Source organism: Thamnophis sirtalis, unplaced genomic scaffold (genome assembly GCF_051295495.1).
Source record: "Thamnophis sirtalis isolate CommonGarterSnake01/CBP01778 unplaced genomic scaffold, rThaSir2_p1.2 scaffold_3, whole genome shotgun sequence".
In the NCBI taxonomy this organism is placed as follows: Eukaryota; Metazoa; Chordata; class Lepidosauria; order Squamata; family Natricidae; genus Thamnophis; species Thamnophis sirtalis.
Window position 1 is genome coordinate 127,679,712 of NW_028261383.1, and position 24,663 is coordinate 127,704,374.

The 24,663-nt window shown below is 39.1% G+C and overlaps 1 protein-coding gene across 8 annotated transcripts in view; it reads left to right on the forward strand.

The window, feature by feature from the left end:
- Window positions 1–22,658, forward strand: part of EPN3 (epsin 3) — a 47,247-nt gene extending 24,589 nt beyond the window's left edge. For 2 of the 8 annotated variants that reach the window (XM_014068426.2, XM_087710017.1), the window contains exons 4-11: window positions 12,007–12,090; window positions 12,891–12,998; window positions 14,346–14,430; window positions 15,158–15,340; window positions 16,693–16,797; window positions 20,367–20,591; window positions 21,087–21,389; window positions 22,567–22,658. In XM_014068426.2, the coding sequence (XP_013923901.2) occupies window positions 12,007–12,090; window positions 12,891–12,998; window positions 14,346–14,430; window positions 15,158–15,340; window positions 16,693–16,797; window positions 20,367–20,591; window positions 21,087–21,389; window positions 22,567–22,643 (1,170 nt within the window). In that variant the 3' untranslated portion in view covers window positions 22,644–22,658. Of the gene's footprint in view, window positions 1–12,006; window positions 12,091–12,890; window positions 12,999–14,345; window positions 14,431–15,157; window positions 15,341–16,692; window positions 16,798–20,366; window positions 20,592–21,086 lie in introns of all 8 variants that reach the window. The other 6 variants (XM_014068427.2, XM_014068428.2, XM_014068429.2 and 3 more) reach the window with 3 other exon arrangements.
- Window positions 22,659–24,663: the final 2,005 nt, after the last annotated feature.

The following is a 24,663-nucleotide window of genomic DNA, read 5'->3' on the forward strand; positions in this document are numbered from 1 at the left end:
TAGGCCACGATACATATAATTACAAACTCTTAACTTTAATTACTGCAATATCGAAATTGTACATGTACAGAATATTTTTTATATAATTAAGGTTGGATTTTGATTCCTTCTACTAACATCTAGGGGACATTATCCTTATCCAGATCCATCAAGCAATGTTCTTGTTTTAAATCAGTCTTCTGAAGGAGGATGTTTTCATTGACAGACTTAAAACAAGAAAACTATTTGGACAGCATGACTTTTTTTCCTGTTAGGAGGAGGCATCTCTGTGGTTATAGAAATCCAGAAGCAAAGAGATTCAAAGACTGACTAAAGCATAGAAAGAGTTATGGTGGTGACAAGAACTAAAGACACATAAACCTGTTCTTCAGCTGTGCATCAAAATAAGTAAGCCATCAGGAGGTTTATTGAGCCCTAGCATAATCATGGGGATGTTGTCATATCCTTTCATTATTTTTAATTATTATGCCTGGAAAGCAGGTCAGAGGTGCCTAGTACTGTTTATAGTCCTCTATTTTGCTACACAACAACTTGTGTAGCAAGCTGAGGGCATCTCAGACATGCTACATACCTTGTTTCCCTGAAAATAAGACCTCCCCGGATAATAAGCCCAATCGGGCTTTTGAGCATATGTGCTAAAATAAGTCCTGCTCCGAAAATAAGCCCTCCCCAAAAAAATTGCAACACAGCAGCAGCCATGAGGTGACTATGCTCGCTGCCTCCTGCACCTCAAAAATAATAAGAGCTCTCCAAAAAGTGCCAAGTGCTTATTTTTAAACTAATCAGGATTAAATATTTGCATTATTACAATATTTTAGAGTGACTCCAGAAGAACAGACAGTTTATATACTTAGAGAACTTACTTTTATTAGGACATGAAGTAAGTAGCCTGAGGTTTGTCATGTTTCTGTTGCTTATTGGGTCGAATTATTTAAGGCTAAAGTAGCTCACTTAAATGATGAAGGAGCTTGCAATAAAGACCAAAACAAGGCAGGATGCTTTGATGGTCTGGTTTTACAAGTGGCAGCTGGGCTAAGGTGACCAGACGTCCCAATTTTGGTGGGACAGTCACGATTTATAACAATTTGTCCCATGTCCCGGGGCGTTTTTTAAAAATCCCGATTTTCTGGCTTCACGTTGAAAGCCCAGTGGATTTGCTTAAGAAATCCTAACTGGGGCAAGACAAAAGACACTCTGTCTAACTAACCTCTCTCTCTGTCTCAGTACTTTCCTTAAAGATATTAAAACATTAAAGCAAAAAAAAATGGAACCCCCCTGCCCTTTTACCTCCTTTTATAAGAAAAAATGACCCAGTACCATAGAGCTCCAGAAAATACTTTGCCTGGAGTAGTAGCGACTTCCTGGATTTCCCGGAGGGGAGGGGCACAGAGGTTGGAGGTCGGCTCGTGTGGGAAAAAATGGTGGCTCCTCATTTTTCTTTGAAAAATATTTCCCTGGGACTATTTCACCATTTTAATTTGCTCAGTTCTTTGTATTAACATCTACATCATTCTGGATTGACTTGGAGTGCCTGCCTGCTGGTAAGTGAGCTGGGTTTTTTTTCTTTTATTTTTTTTAATGTATTTTAAAATAATATTTTATTTATTGTGCATAGGATTTTTTAAAATAGTTTTATTTTGTGTGGATTCTTTTTTTAAATTGTCTTAGACTATTTAAAAAAGATTCTATCCAAAATAAATTGAAGTGAAACCATTTTTAAAAATTCTATGTACAATACTTTGAAATATATTGTGCATAGAATTTTTAAAAATAGTTTTACTTAAATTTATTCTATGTGGAATAGTTTGAAATGTTTTACTTCAATTTATTCTGTTTGGATTCTTTTTTTAAATTGTCTTAGACTATTTAAAAAAAGATTCTATCCAAAATACAAAATACCAGCTGCAGTTATTCACTTAAGAACTGTGGCAAGAAAGGTGGTATAGTGACCAAAGTTACAATGGCATTGAAAAAAGTGACTGATGACCATTTTCACACTTAACGACCATTTTCACAGTTAGCGACTGTTGCAGCATCCTCATGATCACGTGATCAAAATTTTGATGTTTGGCAACAGTTACAATTTATATTTGTAAATTGTAGTTATGTTGAAATAAAAAAAATATTACAATACTATTTTTGCGTTGTATGAAAATTTTTTGTTGCTCCATATAAAATTTTTAATCAAGTGCCCCCCCGCCCCGGTCAAAGATTTAAAGATTTAATTTATTTGTATGCCGCCCTTCTCCGGGAGGGACTCAGGGCGGCGAACAATTCAAAAGGGGAAAGGGGATACAAACACAATACACGTAATTAAAATACACAAGAGTCATACAGCCATACAAGTCGAGAGGGTAGGGGAACTCATCAACCCCAGGCCTGCCGGCACAGCCAGGTTTTGATGGCTTTCCGGAAGGCCTGGAGAGGGGTGAGGGTCCAAATCTCCGCGGGGAGTGTCCCTCTTTACCAATCTGAAAATCTGGTCACCTTAAGCTGGGCCCAAAATGTATAGTTTCCTGTACGGCTCAGGACATGCTCTACCATTAGCTTTAAACTTAGATTTCTTCACAGCAAAGTAAGTACATAAGCTATTATTTGAAATTGCTATGTTTATAGACCTGATAGGTGGATTTATCCAAAGGATCTTTCCTTATTTAATAGCATTTTAAGTTTACATAATTTCTACTAAATACAGTAGCTGCTGATATTGTTCAGCTACATAGATGTCTGAAGACACATCATAAATCTTTGAGCAAACCACTCTTGACTGAGTTATGTTAGCTTGGGAGAGGAAAAAAGGGACAAGAAAATTCTAGAGGCATTCTCTGTGGCTGAGTTCAAACATTGGTTTTAGTGGCAGTTTGTGGAACAAGTAATTGTGATCTGCTTTACACACTATACTAAGCCGTAACCTCTGATTTACAAACTATAGTGGGTCAATTTACACGTGCTAAGCAAAATCCAAAGCAGTCACATTGGACATTGGCTGCCAACACAGTGACCATTATATTGGAGTGATTGTTCTGTAAATTTATTCTATTCTATTCATTTATTCATTCAAATTTATAGTTTCATTTCCTTCCTAACAATAATGTTATATCTGATTTGTATTCTATTAAAAACTTCCCATTCTCTGATATATTTTTCATAATTCTCAAAGTTGCCCAAACTTGATCTAAATTTCAGCACTTAATAAAGTGTTCTAATCTCAAAAAGAGACAGAAAAAATGTATATATAGCAGAGTGACTAGCAACAAAATAGAACCAAACTTCATTTCTAAAGAACTATGTAGATGATTAGTTTTTGCTGTCTCTGCCTAAATAGTGTACAAAATTTGAAATGAATATCTTTAAGTCTTGTCAGAATTTGTGCTGCATTCAAGAACTTATAATGAAAAAATAGAACCTCAAATAAATACCAACCTTATCAATTTGTTTTGTTTGTTTGTTTATTATATTTATATGCCGCCCTTTCCCCCCGAAGGGGACTCAGGGCGGCTCACAACTCAAACCAGGGAAGGGGGATACAGACAAAAATTAAAAAACGACACATAACAATGCATAATTTAAAACACACGACAGTCATACCATTCGAGATGGGGGCAACAGCTCTTTAGCCCCAAGACTGTCAGAACAGCCAGGTTTTAAGGGCTTTGCGGAAGGCCTGGAGGGTGGTGAGGGTTCGAATCTCCACGGGGAGTTCGTTCCAGAGGGTCGGAGCAGCCACAGAGAAGGCTCTCCTCCGGGTAGTCGCCAGTCGACACTGGCCGGCGGATGGAATTCGGAGGAGGCCTAATCTGTGGGATCTAATCGGTCTAGTGGAGGTAATTGGCAGTAGGCGGTCTCTCAAGTACCCAGGTCCAATACCATGAAGGGCTTTATAAGTGACGACTAGCACCTTGAAGCGTATCCGGAGACCAATAGGCAGCCAGTGCAGCTCGCGGAGGATAAGTGTTATGTGGGTGAACCAAGGTGCACCCACGATTGCTCGCGCGGCTGCATTCTGGACAAGCTGGAGTCTCCGAATGCTCTTCAAGGGCTGCCCCATGTAGAGCACGTTGCAGTAGTCCAGTCTAGAGGTCACAAGGGCGCGAGTGACTGTTGTGAGGGCCTCCCGGTTCAGGTAGGGACGCAACTGGTGCACCAGGCGAACCTGGGCAAATGCCCCCCTGGTCACAGCCGACAAGTGGTGTTCAAAAGTCAGCTGTGGGTCCAGGAGGACTCCCAAATTGCGAACCCTGTCTGAGGGGCGTACTGTTTGACCCCCCCCCCCCAGCCTGAGAGATGGAACACTTGGCCAATTAGTAGGAGGGAAACACACCAGCCACTCGGTCTTATCTGGATTGAGTCAATTGCTGTAACCGAGGAAATGTTATGCACAATCTCACTTAGCTTCTCATCCCAACTCAGGTTTTAGATATTTTCATCTTCATTTACTCTGTACTGAAAAAAAATGATTTAATACAGATCAGTGGTGGGTTCCTAACTGGTTTACTACTAGTTCACTGAGAGGGTGCTTTGTGCGTGCGTGCTGCGCATTGCTGCACATGTGCAGTTGACTGAAAACTGTTCTGCGTATGCACAGAACAATCCATCAATGGCAGAAGAGACCAGGGAACTGGTTCAGGGGCATGGCAGCCCTGGGTTGCTGCCGGGTCCAGTGATCCAGGCTGCCATACCACTACCGGTTTGGCTGAACTGGTCCGAACTGGTAAAAACCCACCACGGTTACAGATGCAACAGCCATTTCAGCCTGCCAGTCTTGCTATTTTAGGTGTTGAATAGTAAAAGGGGAATCCATGTTTGTCCATGAATAAACATGCTTCCCACCCCCTTTTTTTTAAAAAAAGAAGCAACTCTGCTCTTTTCCCACAACTAAAAGAAAAATACATTAAGGTTGTAAAGAAGAAAGAAAACAATTGTGCGCTGTATAGAATTACAATGTTCAAGTTCATCAAGTTCCTAGGAACATTGTCAACAATTAAATAATACATTATGGAACAGATTCTTCTAGGGATATTTAATAGGGAGGATTCTGATATTATTTGACACAACTGAAGAAAGCAGATAATTGGAAAACGGGAATATCTGATGTGGGGAAGAAACTCACATTTGAAGTCAGTGGGCTCTTTCTACTGGTATTTGCCTTAATAATAGTAAATAAATTTTAGTTCAGCAGGTCCTTCCTTCCTTCCTTCCTTCCTTCCTTCCTTCCTTCCTTCCTTCCTTCCTTCCTTCCTTCCTTCCTTCCTTCCTTCCCTCCCTCCCTCCCTCCCTCCCTCCCTGCCTCCCTCTCTCCCTCCCTGCCTCCCTCTCTCACTTCTTTTCCTGCTTTTATTACTTTATAAGTAACTCAGGGTAAGAAACATACACGATCCCCCCCTCCTCTTCCTATTTTCCCCACAACAACAACCCTGTAAGGTGGATTGGGCTGAAACAGAGTGATTGGCCTAAAGTCACCCAGCAGATCCCAGTTCAATGCTCAGAAAAGCTAGAAAGTTCCACCCTAAAACTCTAGGCAGTGGCTGCTATTGAGTAGGGGCAATAGAGGGACACGTGGCCTAAGCCAGAATAAAAAATTTCTAATAAGGCAGAGTTCCATAAGTAAGATTTTAATGACTTTCCTGCTGTTGGGTAGTCTGGCAATGACAAATTCTAGTGGTCTTCAGCAACACATGATAGCATTGTGTCCTTTCTGAGGATCAGTTGATGGAGTGGCTGGCATTAGGCTGTATATTGGTCACATATTCCACTTTGGCCATCAATTAATGGCATGATTTTATATAAATAGCTTTTTTATAGCCTCTGCCAGAAGACACAGAGAGCTACATCTCAATGTGGTTAGCAGGCAACATAATAGAACAGGGCTGTCAAACTTGCAGCCTGTGGGCCGGATACATCATGTGCTGGCCACGCCAATGCCTGGTTTAGTGAAGGGGAAAAAATTGTGATACATCACGTGACAATACGAGTTTGATCCCCCGCTGTAATAGAGGAAAAAGGAGACAGGGAGGGGTGGGTTCCAGCAGAAACTACTGCCGGTTCGCTCAGGGTTGTGCCACGTGCATGCGCAGTACAATTAAAATTGCTCTGCGCATACACAGAAGCAAAAAACAAGATAGGCGTCACCAGGAGAACCAATTCGGGGGCGTGGCAGGCCTGGGTCGCTGCTGGTTCCAGCGACCCAGCCGCCAAGCTACTACCAGTTTGGCCGAACCAGGCGGAACCGGTAGGAACCCACCACTGGAGACAGGAATGATTTGTGCAGTAGTGGGAAGCCAGACTGATGAATCTCATTACTGTGTTGAAAACAGAGATGGTGATTTTAGCTTGTAACTGTCAAAGACATAAAAGTACCAAATATGTAGCCCTTGGATAAATATTCCTATTTGTGTGCCAACTTTACCTTTTAATGCAGCTGAAATATGTTTTGCGTGGACTTTGTGTTGCCTTCAGCTAATTGCCTGAGAAAGAATAAAGCTACACTGGGACAAAAATCTTAACTTAGTTCACTAAATCTTGGTTTAAAATTGTTTGTTATATCAGATACCCAATGCTAAGTCATAAATAATAGTTTCTGAAGTAGAAAGGCTGATTCAAACGTCATACTAAGCCAAAGCCAAATATTTTTCCTTTAGCAGGATGCAAGAATTGGGTAGCCTTTTGTGAATTAAACATTTACACCAATGCAAGCAATTAACAATAATTCTTCAGAAAATAAGGTTAATGGTGGTGTGTGACAATACTGTTTCTTTGGAATGAATGGGGACAATCTGTGCTTGTTCTTTTATGGCAACAGCATGACGATGCCTTGTCTGAAGTTAAGGTTAAAGCAGATTGTGCCTACTAGTGCCAAAGTCTGTTTGCTTGCTTTTTGGCTTTGTTACGGGCAACTGAGTTTTAGAACAACATTTGATGAACTTCAGTCTGAGAAAGGACAGTGAGAGGTCACAGCAGCCAGCAAAGAAAGCTCTCAGGTTACATTAGCTTAGCAAGCAAGCCACATTGCTCCAAGATGCAGCAACTCCCTCTCCAGTGGTGGGTTGCACTTATCGTCACTACTGATTCGCTGATCCGTTCACACGCGCGCCTGACTTGCGCTACATGCGTGTGTGCAATCTACCGTGCCTGCAACAACCAGCTGATTGTTGGGGATTGCACACATGCTGCACTCTGTGCACACACGCACAATTTGCCTTTTGCCATAAAAAACAGGTATAGAGCGCGGGTGGTTCAGTCTCAGCTGCTCCGGGCCACTACCGGTTCGGCCGAACCAGGCTGAACTGGCAGCAACCCACCTCTGTCTCTCTCCTATCCCAGAACAGAATAGGAGCTGGAAGGGACCTTGGAGGTCTTCTCGTCCAACAGGGGCTCAGGCAGGAAACCTTATACCATTGCAGACAAATGGTTATCCAATCTCTTCTTTAAAATCTACAGTATTGGAGCATTCACAAGTACTTGTTTTAACTGTCAGGAAATTTCTTCTAGGTTGCTTCTCTCCTTAATTAGTTTCCATTCATTGCTTCTTGTTCTGCCTCAGGTGCTCTGAAGAATAGCTTGACTCCCTCTTCTTTGTGGCAGCCCTGAGATATTGGAACACTGCTATCATGTCTCGCCTAGTCCTTCTTTTCATTAAACTAGGCATACCCAATTCCTATAACCATTCTTCATATGTGTTAGCCTCCAGTACCCTAATCATCTTTGTTGCTCTTCTCTGCATTCTTTCCAGAATTTCAAGTTCTTTTTTACATCATGGTGACCAAAACTGGATGCAATATTCCAAGTGTGGTCTTACCAAGGCATTATAAAGTGATATTAACACTTCACTTGATCTTGATTCTATCCTTCTGTTAATGCAGCCTAGAACTGTGTTGGATTTTTTGGCAGCTGTAGCTCACTGCTGGCTCATATTTAAGTGATTGTCCACTAGGACTCCAAGATCCCTCTCACAGTTACTACAATTGAGCTAGGTACCACCTGTCCTATACCTATACATTTATTTTTTCTTGCCTAAATGTAGAACCTTACTTTTTCACCATTAAATTTTATTTTGTTAGAAAGTGTCCAATGTTCAAGTCTGTCAAGATCCTTGTGTATCTTAAGCCTATCTTCTGGAGTGTTGTCTATTCACCAAAGTTACACTTACCACAAATATATAGAAAGACAGTAAGTACAATAATGCCACAGCACTTACCTTATAATGTTTTGCTTTTTTATTTCATGTTTATAGATTTTAATATGGGATATTTCTTCATATGAAGTTTGTAACACTGGCCTAATGAGACAAGAAAGTTTTTTGACTTTATGGAGAATATACAGATGTCTCTGTATCCTATGGGGATATCACCCATGCAAACTTTGTCTATGAACCCCGGTGACTTCTTTTCAAAATATTTAGTTGCTCACATTTTTATGACTGGATGCCCTGTAGATTGCCTAAATCTGGTTTAGCTGCCACCTGGTGTTCAGACTGGTTGACTGTCCAAATACTGCTATCCAAAGTTGCTTGAATTAGCTTTTGTTGATTTCGGACAATACAATACAATAGTGGAGTTGGAAGGGACTTTGGAGGTCTTTTAGTCCAACCCCTTGGCCTAGCAGGAAACCCTACACCATTTCAGACAAATGGCTATCCAACATCTTCTTAAAGACTTCCAGTGTTGTGGCATTCACAACTTCTGGAGACAAGCTGTTCCACTGATTTATTATTTTAACTGTCAGGAAATTTTTCCTCAGTTCTAAGTTGCTTCTCTCCTTTATTTAGTTTCCACGCATTGCTTCTTGTTCTGACCTCAGGTGCTTTGGAAAATAGTTTGACTCCCTCTTCTTTGTGGCAACCCCTGAGATATTGGAACATTGCTATCATATCTCCCCTAGTCCTTCTTTTGATTAAACTAGACATACCCAGTTCCTGAAACCGTCCTTCGTATGTTTTAGTCTCCAGTCCCCTAATCATCTTTGTTGCTCTTCTCTGCACTCTTTCTAGAGTCTCCACATCTTTTTTACATTGTGGTGACAAAAACTGAATGCAATATTCCAAGTGTGGTCTTACCAAAGCATTATAAAGTGATATTAACACTTCACTTGATCTTGATTCTATCCCTCTGTTTATGCAGCCTAGAACTGTGTTGGCTTTTTTGGCAGCTGTAGCTCACTGCTGGCTCATATTTAAATGGTTGTCCACTAGGATTCCAAGATCCCGCTCACAGTTACTACTATTGAGCAAAATACCACCTATATACTGTACCTGTGCATTTTGTTTTTCTTGCCTAAATGTAGGAGCTTACTTTTTTCACCATTGAATTTCATTTTGTTAGATAATGCCCAATGTTTGAGTTTGTCAAGATCCTTCTGTATCTTAAGCCCATCTTCTAGAGTGTTGGCTATTCCTGCCATCTTGGTGTCATCTGCAAATTTGATGAGCTCCCCATTTATCAATCCCCCATCCAAATCTTTGATGAAGATGTTGAAGAGTACTGGGCCTAAAACAGAGCCTTGGGGTACTCCACTGCATATTTTCCTCTATGTAGATGCAGTTCCATTGAGGACTACACGTTGAGTGCGGTTGATCAGCCAGTTACGAATCCATCTGGTGGTGATGCTATCTAATCCACAATAGGGTATTGTGCTAGACTGGGCTTTTATAATCTTGTTTTTCAAAATTTCCCAAGCTTCTTGAGTTGTTTTCCCCTTGAGGATTCTCATCCATGGAATTCTTCCCAAGCTCTCTGTAAGTTTATTGAAATTAGCTCTCTTAAAGTCCAATATTCTAGTTTCTTTGTTCTACTATTTGCGTTTGCATAATGTTGAATTCCAGCATTGCATGATCGCTTGCCCCCAAGGTTCCTGTAGCTTCAACACCTTCTATAATTTCCTCTCTGTTAGTGAGAATTAAGTCCAATATGGCTGATCCCCTTGTTCCCTTCTGTACTTTTTGGGGGGGAAAAGTTGTCTGCTACGTTTGTTAGGAACCTGTTGGATCTTCCACTTGGTGCAGATTTTGTTTCCCAGTTGATTTCAGGGTAGTTAAAATCTCCCATTACTATTGTGGTGTGCTTCCTACATACCTTAGTTAGCTGACTAGCAAAAAGTTCATCTACTTCCTCTGCTTGGTTGGGTGGCCTGTAGTATAGACCTATGGCAATGTCATTCCCCCCCCTTAATATTGACCCAAATGCCTCAGAATATATTGACCCAAATTTCCTCAGAAGACAAAGCATCTGAGAAAATTCTGGAACAGAAATAAAAGTTGTTCCCTCAATCTTTGTCCTTCTTGGCTGTTGTCAGATCATGGGAGGCTGGTCAACCTGCTTGGCTGGAGACTTAGTATTTCAACTGCAGCAGAATATACACTTGCTGTCTCATGGAAGGCCTTATTATTTTTTCCACTAGAAGAATCTTTGTGAATTATCTCTGTTTTTTCTGATTCTAAATTTCTGGGAATTTTGAATTGAAAAGCAGCACAGGCATATTTGCAATAACATGGACAGTATTGCAAGCACTTTTGGAAGAAGTGGGTTATCTGGAGTTTTCTGTGAGCCTTCTGATTCTTTTGGCATAAGTGACTCCAGTACTCAAGCCAGGAAAATAATTGATCAAAAGTCAATTGACTTAAAAGGACCGGATGAAAAGGCCTAGAAACTAAAGCAATAAAGTGTCTGCTTCTATATCTATCATATGATTCTTGTATTCTACGATAGATAAGTGTGTTATCTGTTACAATTATTCTGCAATAAAGCAACTTAAAGTAAGTAGCCATATCAAATCTTTGAAGCTTCTATAGACAACTAGTCACTAAAAGTGATTGAATTCCTGGAGGGGCAACATTTATTGCTGTAGTTGGTGTGAAGTCTGATACTCCTAGTCTTTTACATGAAAAAAATTTCAGACAAAAAAAAAAACGGTTGTGGAAGATTATACGAAGATTTGGGCTGAGTTTCCAGTACAGTAGAACCTCTGGTTACGACCATAATTCATTCCATAACTTTGGTTGCAAACACATTTGGTCATGAGCCGAATGTAATTTTGGAAATTTGGCACTTACAAAAAAATGATGCGGAAGGGGAAATTGGCTGTGGGGAAAAAAAAGTATGACTTTTTTGGTCAGAACCATATTTGATTGTGGTCAGAAGCATTTGTGACCAGAGGTTCTACTGTACTAGGCTGATTACTTTAGCTCTTGTTTATTCCATATCTAGATGAAGGATCAATGCTTTTTAATGAAAGGAATTACACAGATTGTTCTCAACGTACAGCAGTTCCCTTAGTTTACTTTCAAAGTTACATTGGCATTGAAAAAAGTGACTGTTTTTCACACTTACGACTATTACAGCATCCCCATGGTCGGGTGATCAAAATTTGGATGTTTGGCAATTGGCAATTATTTATAATGGTTGCAGTTTCCCAGGGTCATGTGATCACCTTTTGCCACCTTTTGCCAAGCAAAGTCGATAAGGACGCTATATTCATATTACCAACTGTATCACTAACTTAACAACTGCAATGATTCATTTAACAACTGTGGTAAGAAGAGTCATAAAATGGGACAAAACTCACTTAATAATTATCTCATTTAGCAACATAAATTTGGGGCTCAATTGTGGTCGTAAGTTAATGACTACCTGAAACTTCAGCTGAACCCTGATAAAGCAGAATCCTGATAATAGAACCGGTGCTGTCAGTGGATGAACTTCAAACTTGATGAAAAAACAGATCAGCCAATCTCATACTTACCAGATGTGTTGGATCAATTCTTATAGCTTTGGATGGGCATTAATCAAGTTGTATCCAACACTTATGGAGTGCAGCAGCGCAGAGGAGGCTAAAAGAGTAACTAAGCTGCCTAGTTCAATACTGAAATGAACAAAAATAGACTAACTCAATATCAACTTGGTATATGTCCACAAAGGGTAAAGGGGTGAATGGGTGGGTGGATTGTTTACCCAGAATAAATGATTGAACAGAGAACTCTGAGCAAACTTTTACCCAATTCTCCTTCATTATCAGCAGCCACTTCCTCCAGTCTCCAGCACAGATGAAGATTTGCAATTACAGATAGCGCTTACCCTGAGCAAACAAGAGCATGAGAAGGTACCCCGAGCCCAGGTGGTGAAAGGGCACTTTACCTTTCCTCTTCTTGAACTCACATCTCTTCAAATGGGGCAGCTTTCTGTTACCTTCACTTCTTCTTCCTGGCTGTTCTGTCCCCAATGGTCTAGGAATTCTACATGCTCCTAACTTGGCAAAAGCTTTGGAATCTCATTCATTTGCTGAAATTCTGAAATTGTTAAGGTGACCAAAGGCCGTCATATAAATATGAATCAAAATCTTGTATGAGAAATGTGAGAGCCCCAGAACCCAAGAATGGAGGTTATGGGTTCTTTCTCCTAATGGCGAAAATATTAAATATTGGAATTGCTCAAATTTAAGATTTGATCATCAGATCAATCGGGCAAAGTGAAAATGTATAAGCATCTCTCTTTTCCTAATCAAATCCACCCCTGAGCTTTTTTTGTCTGGTGGTAAGTCACGTTGCCAAGCTCAGTGGAAATTATTGCCTCAAAAAGTGTGCATACGATTGCTACAATCATAAAGTTTGTGACGTTTTTAGGCGAGAGAATTTGCTAGACCTCTTCCTTCCTATCATCACTCCCTGCTGTGTCCATTTTCTTCTGCCTTCTGATACTTTTCCAATTAATAACTTTAATTTTCATGGTTCTGAAGACTAACCTTATCGAGCAGTTTCTTAACTTAGATTCTATTTGAAAACTAAAAGAGTGATAGCTATGACAAATGCACGTGGTAATATCTGAATGATGATTGTTGCCTTCAGGAAATAATCATTCCACTTTCTGGCACTTGGCTCAGGCATGTGTTCATTCTGATTGCAGGAAGTTAAGGCATGGAAAGGAGAAAATTCATTACTACAAAAGGCACTGGAAGAAAGTAACCTGGGTGTTGAGGAAGTTGAAGAAGATGATAAGGGAAAGAAAACACAGGTATGAAAAACCGATCGCAGGCATGCTATAATGCCAGCTTTGAAGTATGCAAATGTATACTCCTTATGTGCTACCTCTATATGGAATTGCAAACTGTGTAGCTTGGGACTGAAGTTATTGATAGTGATTTTTGCTCAAATCCTCATTGGGCAAATAGTAGATGAGCAAATGCTGACTTCCTGCCATGCCACAAATTTTGCAGACTCTAAGCCCATAATTCTACACAAGTTTATGAAACTTGTTTAAATTATGCCTGCCGTTGTGGTTGTATAGAATAACTGGATTCAACCCCAAAGAACTTTAGAAAGGCAAACAATAAAGCCTTTAAATGGAAATTTTTGGAAGCGAGAATGGTTGCAGAAATAAGGATGGTTACACTTTTGCATGAGGAAATACTCTTATGCTTCATGCTTTTTGTTCCATTGGTATTTAGTGTTATTTTACTTCTTTTGTTTTCAATCCACATATACTGTGCTGGCAGAATAAAATGCCAAATATATGCCAGGTGAACATTTTGCTGCTACCTCCGATTTGTTAAGGTGATTATCAGACAATTTTCCTTTCTACAGGTGTATCTATTCTAGATCCAGCCCTATTGTTCATAGTCATTTACTCCTACAAAGTTCAGACTGGCAGTTTCCAGCCTCTGATAAGCCCTAAACTGTTCTTATATTCCCTAGCCTATTCAGCAAGTGATCCTCTGCAGAAGGTTATTTCCAGAAACACCCATTGTTCAGGCATGTTAATATCACCATCATTTCTATTGCACAGGAATTTGAGAGCAGTGTGAACCCATCCTGCTGCAGCCAACCTCACAAGGCTGAGATAACTGCATGAGCCAATCAGTTCTTTCTTCCAGATATTTATTAAGGGAATGCACATAAGTGCTCATAAGTTTAATGCTCATGTTTTGTGCATTTGTCTAATGATTCCCTACTGTCTGACGGTGAACACAGATGATGCCATGAGAACATTTGGGTGCGGCATTGATTCTGGGGCAAGCCATACCCACCAGAATACACACTTTTAAGAGCCAAGGAATCCCAGCAACATGCCAAAGGAGAGCAAGGGGATTGTTCGATTTCTTTGATACGCTGCAAAAATGTCTATATTCTGGCTGGCTGTTGAATTCCTCATATTCCCAAAATGGGAAATAGCCCATTTTTGCTGACAGAGCTGACAGGCACCCCTGACACAAGTGATGTATAGCTGGCCACTCAACCTCGCCACTTGAGATCAAACACAACACTGATGCAGCCCTCAATGAAATCGAGTTTGACACCCCTGCTCTATAGGAACTACGGGACTACAAGCTCTAATACATGGTATTCCTTTGTATCTTTCAAGTCTTCTGTGTTGGAGCTGGCAGACATTTTTGGACCAGCACCAGTCACCTCTACCCATACTTCTGCTGACCCATGGGATATTCCAGGTGGGGGCATTGTTTGATCTGTTGACACAGACTTCTCTCCTTCAGCTCTATCCTTGTCCAGTTCTTGGGACCACAATAGTAAGAAGTTTTGAACCTGTTCTCTTCTTTCTTTTTTCTGTTCTTCCATTCCATTCTAGCTATTGGGTAACTGGGGTCAATGTTAAACAATTGCCTGTTATTGTGTGACTCTGCCTTAAGTTGTGTGTGGTACCTTCTAGGTAATAAAAATACTTCAATTCATTTTTGTAATTTTGTATACATTTTGTAATGTTATGTACATTTATATGCATAAATACAAAATAAGAGTTTTATAAACCTTTATTTAAAAATGAGTTATTATTAAAGTCCTTTTAAGCATCTTAGTAAAAGAGTCTTGAGTATCAACTCTGATCTTAAAAGAAACATAAACCTTTCTGTCTCTATTTACAGTTCAAATGAATTTCCCTCTAAGATTATTTCTGTTGGACCAATATATAGCATCTAGACTTGACTTTCCTCCTTTAGCATGCATTCTTATACATATTTAGGCAGATTTGATCAGTTAAAGCTCATAGAATGAGTCAGCTAAGATTTCTTTCCTCAAATGGCATCTCTAAGGTTGAGTTTACTCATTTATTCAATCTTGACTTCATGAAGTTATCTGCTTCTTAGTCGATTCATTCCCTATTTCTCGGGCAAATCAGATTCCACGTTGATAGACTCTTTTCTGTGTACTTGCTCCTTTCAGATACCAAATCTCCCGTGGAATCAACAGGAACATCATGGGGTCCTTCTGCAGACCCTTGGGTGCCATTACCTTCGGAGGATCCTCTGACTCACTCTTCTGCTGGTCAAGCTTCTTCCAGCCCCTGGAATCTTCCTCCTGTCTCTTCTGCCTCTGATCCATGGGGGATAAAATCATTGCCTTCAGGTATCTCATTGACAGACCCCTGGGGAAAACAGTCACCACCTGCTCCACTCTCTACAAGTGTCACTTCTGCTGCTGATCCTTGGGGAGGTTCTATGGATAATTCCTCTGCCCCTGGTAAGAGAGCCAATGTGGTGGGTTGATTGAGGTGATGGACAAGAAATGGGGAGACACAAGTTCTAGTTTACCCTCAGTCACCTGCCAGACCAACTAGGTAGATCAAGCTAAGAAACCAATGGCATATAGGTCAGGCCTACTTATTTTGTATTGGCAATAGTAAGCAACTATTACAAGTCTTAATGTGCTTGTGGTAGCAGCTCTTCCTCCTTTCCTTCCTCTTGATGCTTTCTTCAGTGGGCAACTTTGAGCAGTCTTTCTCATTGTAGTCTACCTCATAGAGATGTTGTGAGGAAAAATAGGATGAGAGGCACCATTTGTGCCACCTTGAGCTCCTGTATAAAGATATAAATCAATTGCATTATTTTTTTTAAAATCACCTGCGGTTTTTGAGACCGCTCAGTGTGACGAATTAATAGTATCCTTCCCCTAACTTCATAACTGGTGGCCATAAGTTCTCTCTTGCTTTATGTGAGCCATGTAATATGTTTGATTAGTTTGCAAGAGGAATGTGGGATTGTCCCAGTTGAGTTCCTAAGTGGCAAGTTGTGTGACCTTCCTTGCTGTGAATGAAATGAAGGACACCTAGATACCTTTTTAGCTGTCTTCAGAAACAGAGATGAAACCGAGTGTCATGTGGGATTAAGCAAGCTTCTTTCTCTGCTTCCTTTTTACTGTAAGGAGGTCTAGGCTTTGAAGTAAATATAAAAGAAGAGATTCCATCCACAATCTCACTCTCGTTTCTCCAGTTAAGATCCCCAAATTCAACAAACTGGTAACAAACTGGTAGCAGAGGAGGAGGAGAAATATATCTCTTTTTTTCCCTAGTGGAGCACTGGACAATAAATCTGTCTCTGTCCTTAGCTTCCTTTGTGCGCGAAGGATAAACATAAATAACAGTGCTACTGCTTCTGCTGAACTTCCATTCCTTCTCAATGGTGTTAAGGCTGAGATTGAATAAAGCATAGAGAGCCAATTTGGTTTAGTGGTTAAGGCTAGTAACCAAGACACCGTGAGCTCTAGTCCCGCCTTAAGCATGAAAGCCAGTTGGGTGATTTCGGGTTAGTGTTTCAGCCCACAACATCAGGCTTGGGCAACGCAACAATTGGTTAATCCCTGTCACAACCAAGGGATCAACATTTGGTTGATCTGAAAAAGAGGACTGGAAAATATTAGAAAGAAAAAAGAGACAGAGAAGCAAGAGAAGACGGTTAATATATATTTTCCTACTCTTGTAGACAATAGTACATTTGACTTATTTGCAAAATTACCCGAATCTGTGGACCAACCAGAACATGAAAGTTCTCAGGCCTCGTCTTCTGTGAAAGCCAACAGCTCTGGAGGTAAGCAAGCTCTAATGTAGCCATCCCTGACCTATGTCCTTCCTTGGAAACAATGCCTATTAATCCCAGGCAACATAGCCACCTGATAGGAGCTATTAGGTGCAACATCTGGAAAAGAGAAGTCTGATTATATGTATTCATGGAGAAATGTAATGAGCAAAAATAACTGTGGATGCTGATTCTTCTTGCACATATTGATCTCAGACGTTTGACAGATCTTGCTGACAATAAAGAGCTAAAACCAACTATTACATGGGAAATTGTACTAGCAGAAATATGGAAGTGTTTTATGTACACTTTCTTTTTTGATGTTTTCTTTAACCTTCCCAGTTCAGTTGGAATTTTCTGCGATCTTTCATTTAAACAGGTCCAATCCTTCTTTGAGGTCAGAGAAGGGGGATGGTGTCACAACCAGAAGTAGTTCCATCCTAGTTTTTATTTCACAGGATATCCCCATACTCAGACAAGTATGCAGGAATCAAGTCGTCAGTCACAATTCTCCCTCTCTTAGCTCTTCTCTTCTTTTTTGTGCACCTCTGATGGTTTTTAAAAGCTCCCAGTGATGCATCTGCATGAATGGAATCTCACTACTGCTTGGGGAAAAGGGCCAAGTGGCTATTCCTTGTATAAAGGGAAATGAGATGACTTCAGAACAGTTCTGGCAGGATGAGTGCTATATGGATCTTTCCATCAATGCAAGTGCCACATATTTTGAGATAACAGTCAGACAAATTCCTCTGTCTATTTCCTATCAAGCAACCATGTTTAGGCTGTCAGTCATAACAGTTTAATTAATTAATTATTGCAAGGAATTCTGGACAGGCTCCAGTATTTATAAAAATCTGGGGAGTAGATCAATCTCTACATGTTGTTTGCTATATTAGACACTTTGGCAAATGCTTTAGAGCAGAATGACCTAAGGACCTTCCCAAATGAAAAGAAGTGGCCAGAGTCCAATAAGAAATACAATCCATATGAAAAAAAATATAGATTACCATCTATGGGCTGGCATTAAAAGATAGTTTGGACCAGATGGCATTCCACTCAGCTCCTTCTGTTCCTTTTTCAAAATTACATTCTGAAATTATTTTGATAAAGTTTAGAGCATCTGTTTCATAGTGCAATGGAGCTGCTTTTAATTTTTTAAGACTACAACCACATACCTGAACTTAACGTAAATTCTGCAAAAGAGAGATGGAATGGCTGTTTAAATAAAAGTTCTGACTGGAGCTATTTCAATATGAGGACAGAACCAAATATTTTCCAGTTTCCATTTTATAACATAACATAACTCAAACAGATATACAGTAGAATAAGCATTAATGATCATGTCTCCAAGTGTGCATAGGTTGTGTTCTTATTCTTTTTGCTGATCATGCTCATTTTGTATTTAAAAATTATATATTTAAAAAAAGGTAGCATTTTTGTAGAATTAGTTAAGGATAAAATTGATTTATGTATGCCAAGTATAAAAAAACCCCAGTAGCAATATTTCCATTAAATCCTGAATTATTGGATGGATTTCTGATGATTCCAAAGCCAACTTTATTTGAACCCACTGGACACAGAAAGTTAGTAATTTTGAGTATTAATTGATGTAGATTAACAATGATAAAACTGAACTATTTCAAGTTTATTATTCTCAGCCCTCTTTTATAGTTATACAATATTGCTTGCTGAAGCGTAGATTTCTTCCTCAAATGGATAGTGGTGAGGAATTGTTTTGTCAACACTGGGACCAATGTGATACAAGTCAAATGGGAAATTTCTGAAAAAAAATAATTTTGATAATATCACTTTGACAGCTGCAATTTTGCCAAGCAAGGGTAACGTTAGTAGTTTTTTTTTTTAAGGATCTGTTTTGGGTTTATCAACAGTGGCTCAGAATTTATTTTCCTTAGGTGGCCTACATCTTTGTAAGAACAATTTTCAAGAATCTCTCCCATAGGTCAGAAGTCCTCAAGCATACTTGCACAATTATTGTTAGTCATGATTATCATAATCGTTGGACTTTCCATATTAAATTCTGCTTCTGCCACTTGGTTAAGTTGTTTTGTTAACTGGGAATCCCAGCATGGTGATTGAAGAAAATTTATATGGCTTCAGTAAACATATTAAGGAAAACCCTTTTGGTTTTTAACCTTTACATCACTGTAATAATTAATATTTTCTGCTAATAGTTCAATTATAAACAAGAATGAAAAGACATCCCAGTTTTATTCCTACAATATTAATTAATATTAATTATAAATAACAAATATAGTTGTTTAGTTACAAGTACAAAATTATAATCAGAACTATGGCACATAAAAGTTTGTATGGAAACTTCCATTTCATTATATCAAATATATTAGAAATGTTTATGTGAAACATTGTAACTGAGATATTTATATACTTGGTATAATAGGTTTAAAGGTCTTCCAATAAAGTCAACTAAATTTTTCTGAGCCACAATTCCAGTTTGATCAGGGGATATAAAAGTGGGGGGGAAACCTACTTTAATTTAAACTTATTTGCTAAAAAAAGAATGTCTAGAATTAATAAAATTTTTGATATATTGACATTAGCAGTTTTGTGATAAAACAATAGCTTGTTCTTACTAGAACAGAATTATGTAAAAGGTTAAAGAACTTTATGTAAAATGTAGATGAAAAGGTAAATAGGAAGGAGACGATAAGAGTGGAGAAATGTAGCAGATGAATGATATGAAAAAGGAACATTTCCAGTATATTGAAGAGATGACAAAATAAAAGAAGACACTGTTGTGAAATAGTAAAATATCATTTTGTAAATAAACATTGTTCTATTGATATACTGACAAACAGAAACAACTTATCTAATTTTTATTTTTTATAAATCGTTTATTTTCTGAATGAATGATATAATACAATACAGCTACAAACCTATTACATTATCAAAGGAAAAAACACTAAGAGAGGAGATAATCACAGTGTAAGAACTCCCCTGTTCACCATTTTGGAATGGTGCCAATGCAATTTTACATTGAAAAAAAATTTCAATTTCTTTGCCAGGTGCCTAAATCCAGCATGACTCTTTCCCAAGCATGAGTCTTAAAAGAATTTTCTTTAGCAAGATTTATTGAGATGAACGGTAGAGGTTACAGTAATTCCAGCAACTAATCTATTTTCAATTTAGAAAACATATTTCCTCATGTGCACCGTGGCATATGCTGATAACAGTGAAGAGAACTGACACTTAAAACATTGTGCCCCTTCTGATCCAATAAACTCAATTTTGCCATGGCTCTATTTGAAATCTACCACATTAAAAAAAAAACCCTAAGCTTTTTAGCTTTGTTTGGGGTTTTGTAAACAAACCATATACTTCAGAAATGAACACACACACGGACGGGGGGGGGGGGATATCCTTAATATAAATCCAGAATCTATAAATATTCAGAATATATTGTTTATATTATAAAATCATCCTTTTCAGAAATGGCTAAATATATAAACTAATGAAGAAGCAAAAGGAAGTGAGGAGCAAGCAATGGGACTATGTGATCAATAAAGTAAAATCTCTTTTTTCTCTCTCTTTCTCACTGGTAGATGTGGATCTGTTTGGTGACTTTATTCCAAGCACCGCCGAGAATGGAATTCAAAATAAAGATATTTTTGATATTACAAGTTTAGGAGATTCTTTACCTGATTCAAAGGAGAAGGACAACAAAACACCAGAGACCTTTCTTGGCCCCAACGCCTCTTCCTTGGTTAACTTGGACTCCTTGGTTATAGTCCCCCAGAGCGTGAAGTCACGTAATCCATTTCTGGCAGGTAAGTTGCATAGGCAGGACCAACAACATGGGATCTTATACAGAAGTCTAAAGGAACTTTTGTTAGCAAAAGTTTTGTGTGATTCAATCCTGCACCTAGGCCCTGCCACACCTTTCTTCTTTGTTCCCCTTTTCATTGGACCCATTTATTCATAGGCTTCAATACTTGCCCAAAAATTCACAATACCCATATTTGCCTTTGGATAAAATAATGGTTGTGGCTTCTGCTTTTGGTTGAGCCTGTTGGTATTTCAGTTCTTGAAACCAAATATCCTTGGAACCTGTTGGAAAACATTGCCCTTCGGAAATAGTGATGAGATGCCTTTTCATATATTCCCTATTTGACAGAATAAAGAAAATAGTGGGCTTTCTTTGGAACCTGTCAATTTCTTTTGCAGAATCCCTTGATGATGGGGACAGGGATTAACTTCCTCAATTTCTCACAGTAATTCTTAATGGAAATCAAGACGAGTCATGTTTTTCTTTTCTTTTCTAGGACTCAGTGCCCCTTCACCTACCAATCCGTTTAATGTTGATCAGCCCAAACCAACTCTCAATCAGATGCGGACCAACTCCCCAGTGCCTAGTGTTCTTATGGGGATGCCAATGAACTCTATGACCTACAGTGCTTCTCTCCCTCTTCCGCTCAGTAGCATCCCCTCAACGATAACTCTCCCAGCCTCTGTGAGTGCCTTCCCTCAGGCTGGAGCAGGGCCTTTCCCAGAGCTACCTGGCAACCTGCCTCAACCCCTCCTACCACTCTCTGGCTCGATCCCACCACCATTAGCTTCACAAAGCGGTATGAACCCTTTTCTCTGAAAAGACTTGATTGGTAACATATGATGTATCCCTTACTTCTTTACCAATGGTTATGGAGGATCTCCCGTGCAAAGCACATTTGTTTTGAAGCAAGCATCTCCCTGGAAGTTCTGATCCAAGAGACTCAGCATGAATCTCCTTGCTCAATGAGATATTGTACAAAGAAACAACTGTCCCATCAGGTTGAACATTGCCTATAGTCTGCTGCTGATGGCAGATGACATCGTTTTGATGGATTAAACAGGAGGTTGGAGGGCAGTTCTGCAGAAGGGCATTTCTTTTTCTAAGGATCTCTGCTCTCCTGCTTTTATGTTGGCACAAATAGTGACTAAATTGAACAAAACAAAACAAAAACTCAAGATTACTTCTTCAATGTGAAGGAAAGAAATTATTTTATAGTTTGCATGGAAATACACAAATAATTGCCAAGGCTTACAGCTCTACTTCCTGCATGGCAAGGGCACAGTCTCATTCCTGGGAATCTTGACAGCTCAGCAAATTTTGCAATGCCATATGCAAAGGGAGAAGATTTTATTTTTTTTATTTTTTTTGCTACAGTCACTTTTACTGGGTTGCCTAAAGGAAACCTTCTGTTTCCTGCTATTTCCACTCAGTCACATTTTCATCAATTGTCTTCTAGCACATCTTTTAGTTTGCTTGCGAGTTTTGGATACTCTTAAATTTAGCGAGGGACCAGTATGAAGGTAGGAGCTACATAGAAGGAAATAATAATTTTTTTTTAAAGAGCAATCAATGCACTGTGTGGATACAGTGGCAAGAATGCTGATCCATGAAAGAGATGAACAACAGAGTTATAAACTCCAACTCTCTAGAAATATCTGACCAAACTTTGGCTTCTAAATCAAATGTCTCCCCCATCCCCAACAAAAATTAGGTCCCAATCCCAGGCATTCCAAATTCTGAAGATGCTGCCACACTTTACATTAAGAGCTGATAGTTCTTCCTGTTCCTATTTGCTACTCTACTATTGTTGTATTAAATCTGACATCACTGCTGTTCTGCTTCTGATAGCTTTGATCCAAAGACTTTTCTTTGTCAACTTCTCCGTATTTATAGAACAACATGATGGATGTTCCGATTTTTGCTTTGGATGGTCCCTTAGTTACATATCTGATCACAGACTTTTGTTTTCTTAGTGCCTGTCTCTCAGTCTCAAATCCAGTCTGCAAAATGGTGGAACTCAGCAACATCAAACCCACTCCAGAACACTTGAATGAACTTTATGAAGTACATGAGAAAGCTTGGACTATCTTGCATGGTGGCAAAGGGCTTTGTTAATGTGTTTGGGAACTCTATCCATGAGAACCTTAATATTGGGCTTGATGGCCTGGATGCCTTTCATTCAAGCTTAGAGTTGCTTTGAAAACATTTGATATTTGTAAGCTTCTTTCAGTGAGTCTCTCCCCCGCCCAAGGTCTTCTAGGATTATTATTGAATGGATGTGGTATAAACCAGAATGCTAGAATACTGGTGGTAGAGCGTAAGCATCCCAGATACCAGCTGTGTCTTAATTGACAATTTCACTCAGCATGCCAATACAAGTTACATCTGCAGGATATGATGACTGTGGAGCACTGATTCAGCTGCAATGGGAGAGAAATCAGGGCCACCCACGGAGAGCAATCATTGGGGCTTTTTAGCCTGTATGTAAACACAATGCAATCATACCAATACAGATTTTCAACCTATATAAAATAATGGGGGTGATGAGAGAGTAAGAGGCCAATAAAAAGCTCAAATGTACTTGGTAATTTAGAATGTTTTACATGCTCCTTTTAAGTGTTTAGTTATAAGCAAGGGCAGGGGGCACGAGTGAGACTGCAAGAGTAAGCACGAATGTACACAAAACATCAATCCCCTCCCCTATTTACTTCTTTTATTTCTACATATTGCTCCGATTGGAACTGACTTTTGTGCTATCTTTGATCATCGTGTATTCTGAGTTAAAGTAAGAATTTTTGCTTCCATGCTCAAGGAGTAGAGGTTTTTCATCCTGTTTGGCCGATTCTAAAATGTTCAGCATAAACATCCACCAATGCAGTAGTATTTTAAGAAAGCCACGGTGATGTCAAAATGACATGTGTTCAGTGAAACTGGCTCTTTTAACATAGGCTTGCAGAATTCCAGACTACAGAGAGAATTCTGGTTTATCCTGTTAGAACAACAATTAACACTTTTATTATAAAGAGAAACTTCTTCCTATGTTAACTTGTTTCTAGCAGCCTCAACCTTGAATGGCGAATTGACTTTGCTTCTCAGAAAGTTGCAAAAGGTGATCACATGATCTGGGGATGCTGCAACCGTCATAAAAGTGAACCAATTGCCAAGCATCCAAATGCTGGTCATGTGACCTTGAGGATGCCGCAAAGGTCATGTGTGAAAAATGGTCGTCACTTTCTTCACTAACGGTGTAACTTCGAACTGTCACTGAATGAACTGCTGTAAGTTGAAGACTACCTGTAGTGTTTGACTCTGTTGTGCTACATAATCAAGGAAGCACTGAAATAATTCCATGGGAATTAGCCTGACAAGAGTGTAAATGGCCTTCATTTACTTGGAGGGAGGTTATTGCTGAAATATTTTTAGTCATCACCATTCAAAGAACTACCAGTCATTACTGACTTTTAACATAGGCTTGCAGAATTCCAGACTACAGAGAGAATTCTGGTTTATCCTGTTAGAACAACAATTAACACTTTTATTATAAAGAGAAACTTCTTCCTATGTTAACTTGTTTCTAGCAGCCTCAACCTTGAATGGCGAATTACAAATAATATTTGGCAATATCAGACACAGGTTTTCTTCTCTGTGTTAGATATGAGCATTACTGGGCTATTTAAGGATAGCTAAAATTGCTGGATGTCGTGACAAATTGTCCGCCATAACATATACAAAATTAATCAATCATCAAGAATGTAATTTATGAACGTACAGTGTATGTAAGCCTTTAATAATCATGTTATAGCTAATCTCATCTCAGATGATATTGCTTTTACCAAGAAAAAAAATCACCTATCTTGCAAGTCTAATAACATGTCTGTTATTAAGCTTGCCAGTACTCTAGAAATAATTTGTTTTTCCAGAACCTTAATTGAGAACAAATTTATTGCTTGATAATGAATTTTGATGGAAAAGTCATTTTTGTTGATAATCAATCATGACTGTGATATCCACCTAGCTGTTGTGGAAGAATTTGTTTCTTCTGCTCATATGCCCTTTAATTGAATCTATTT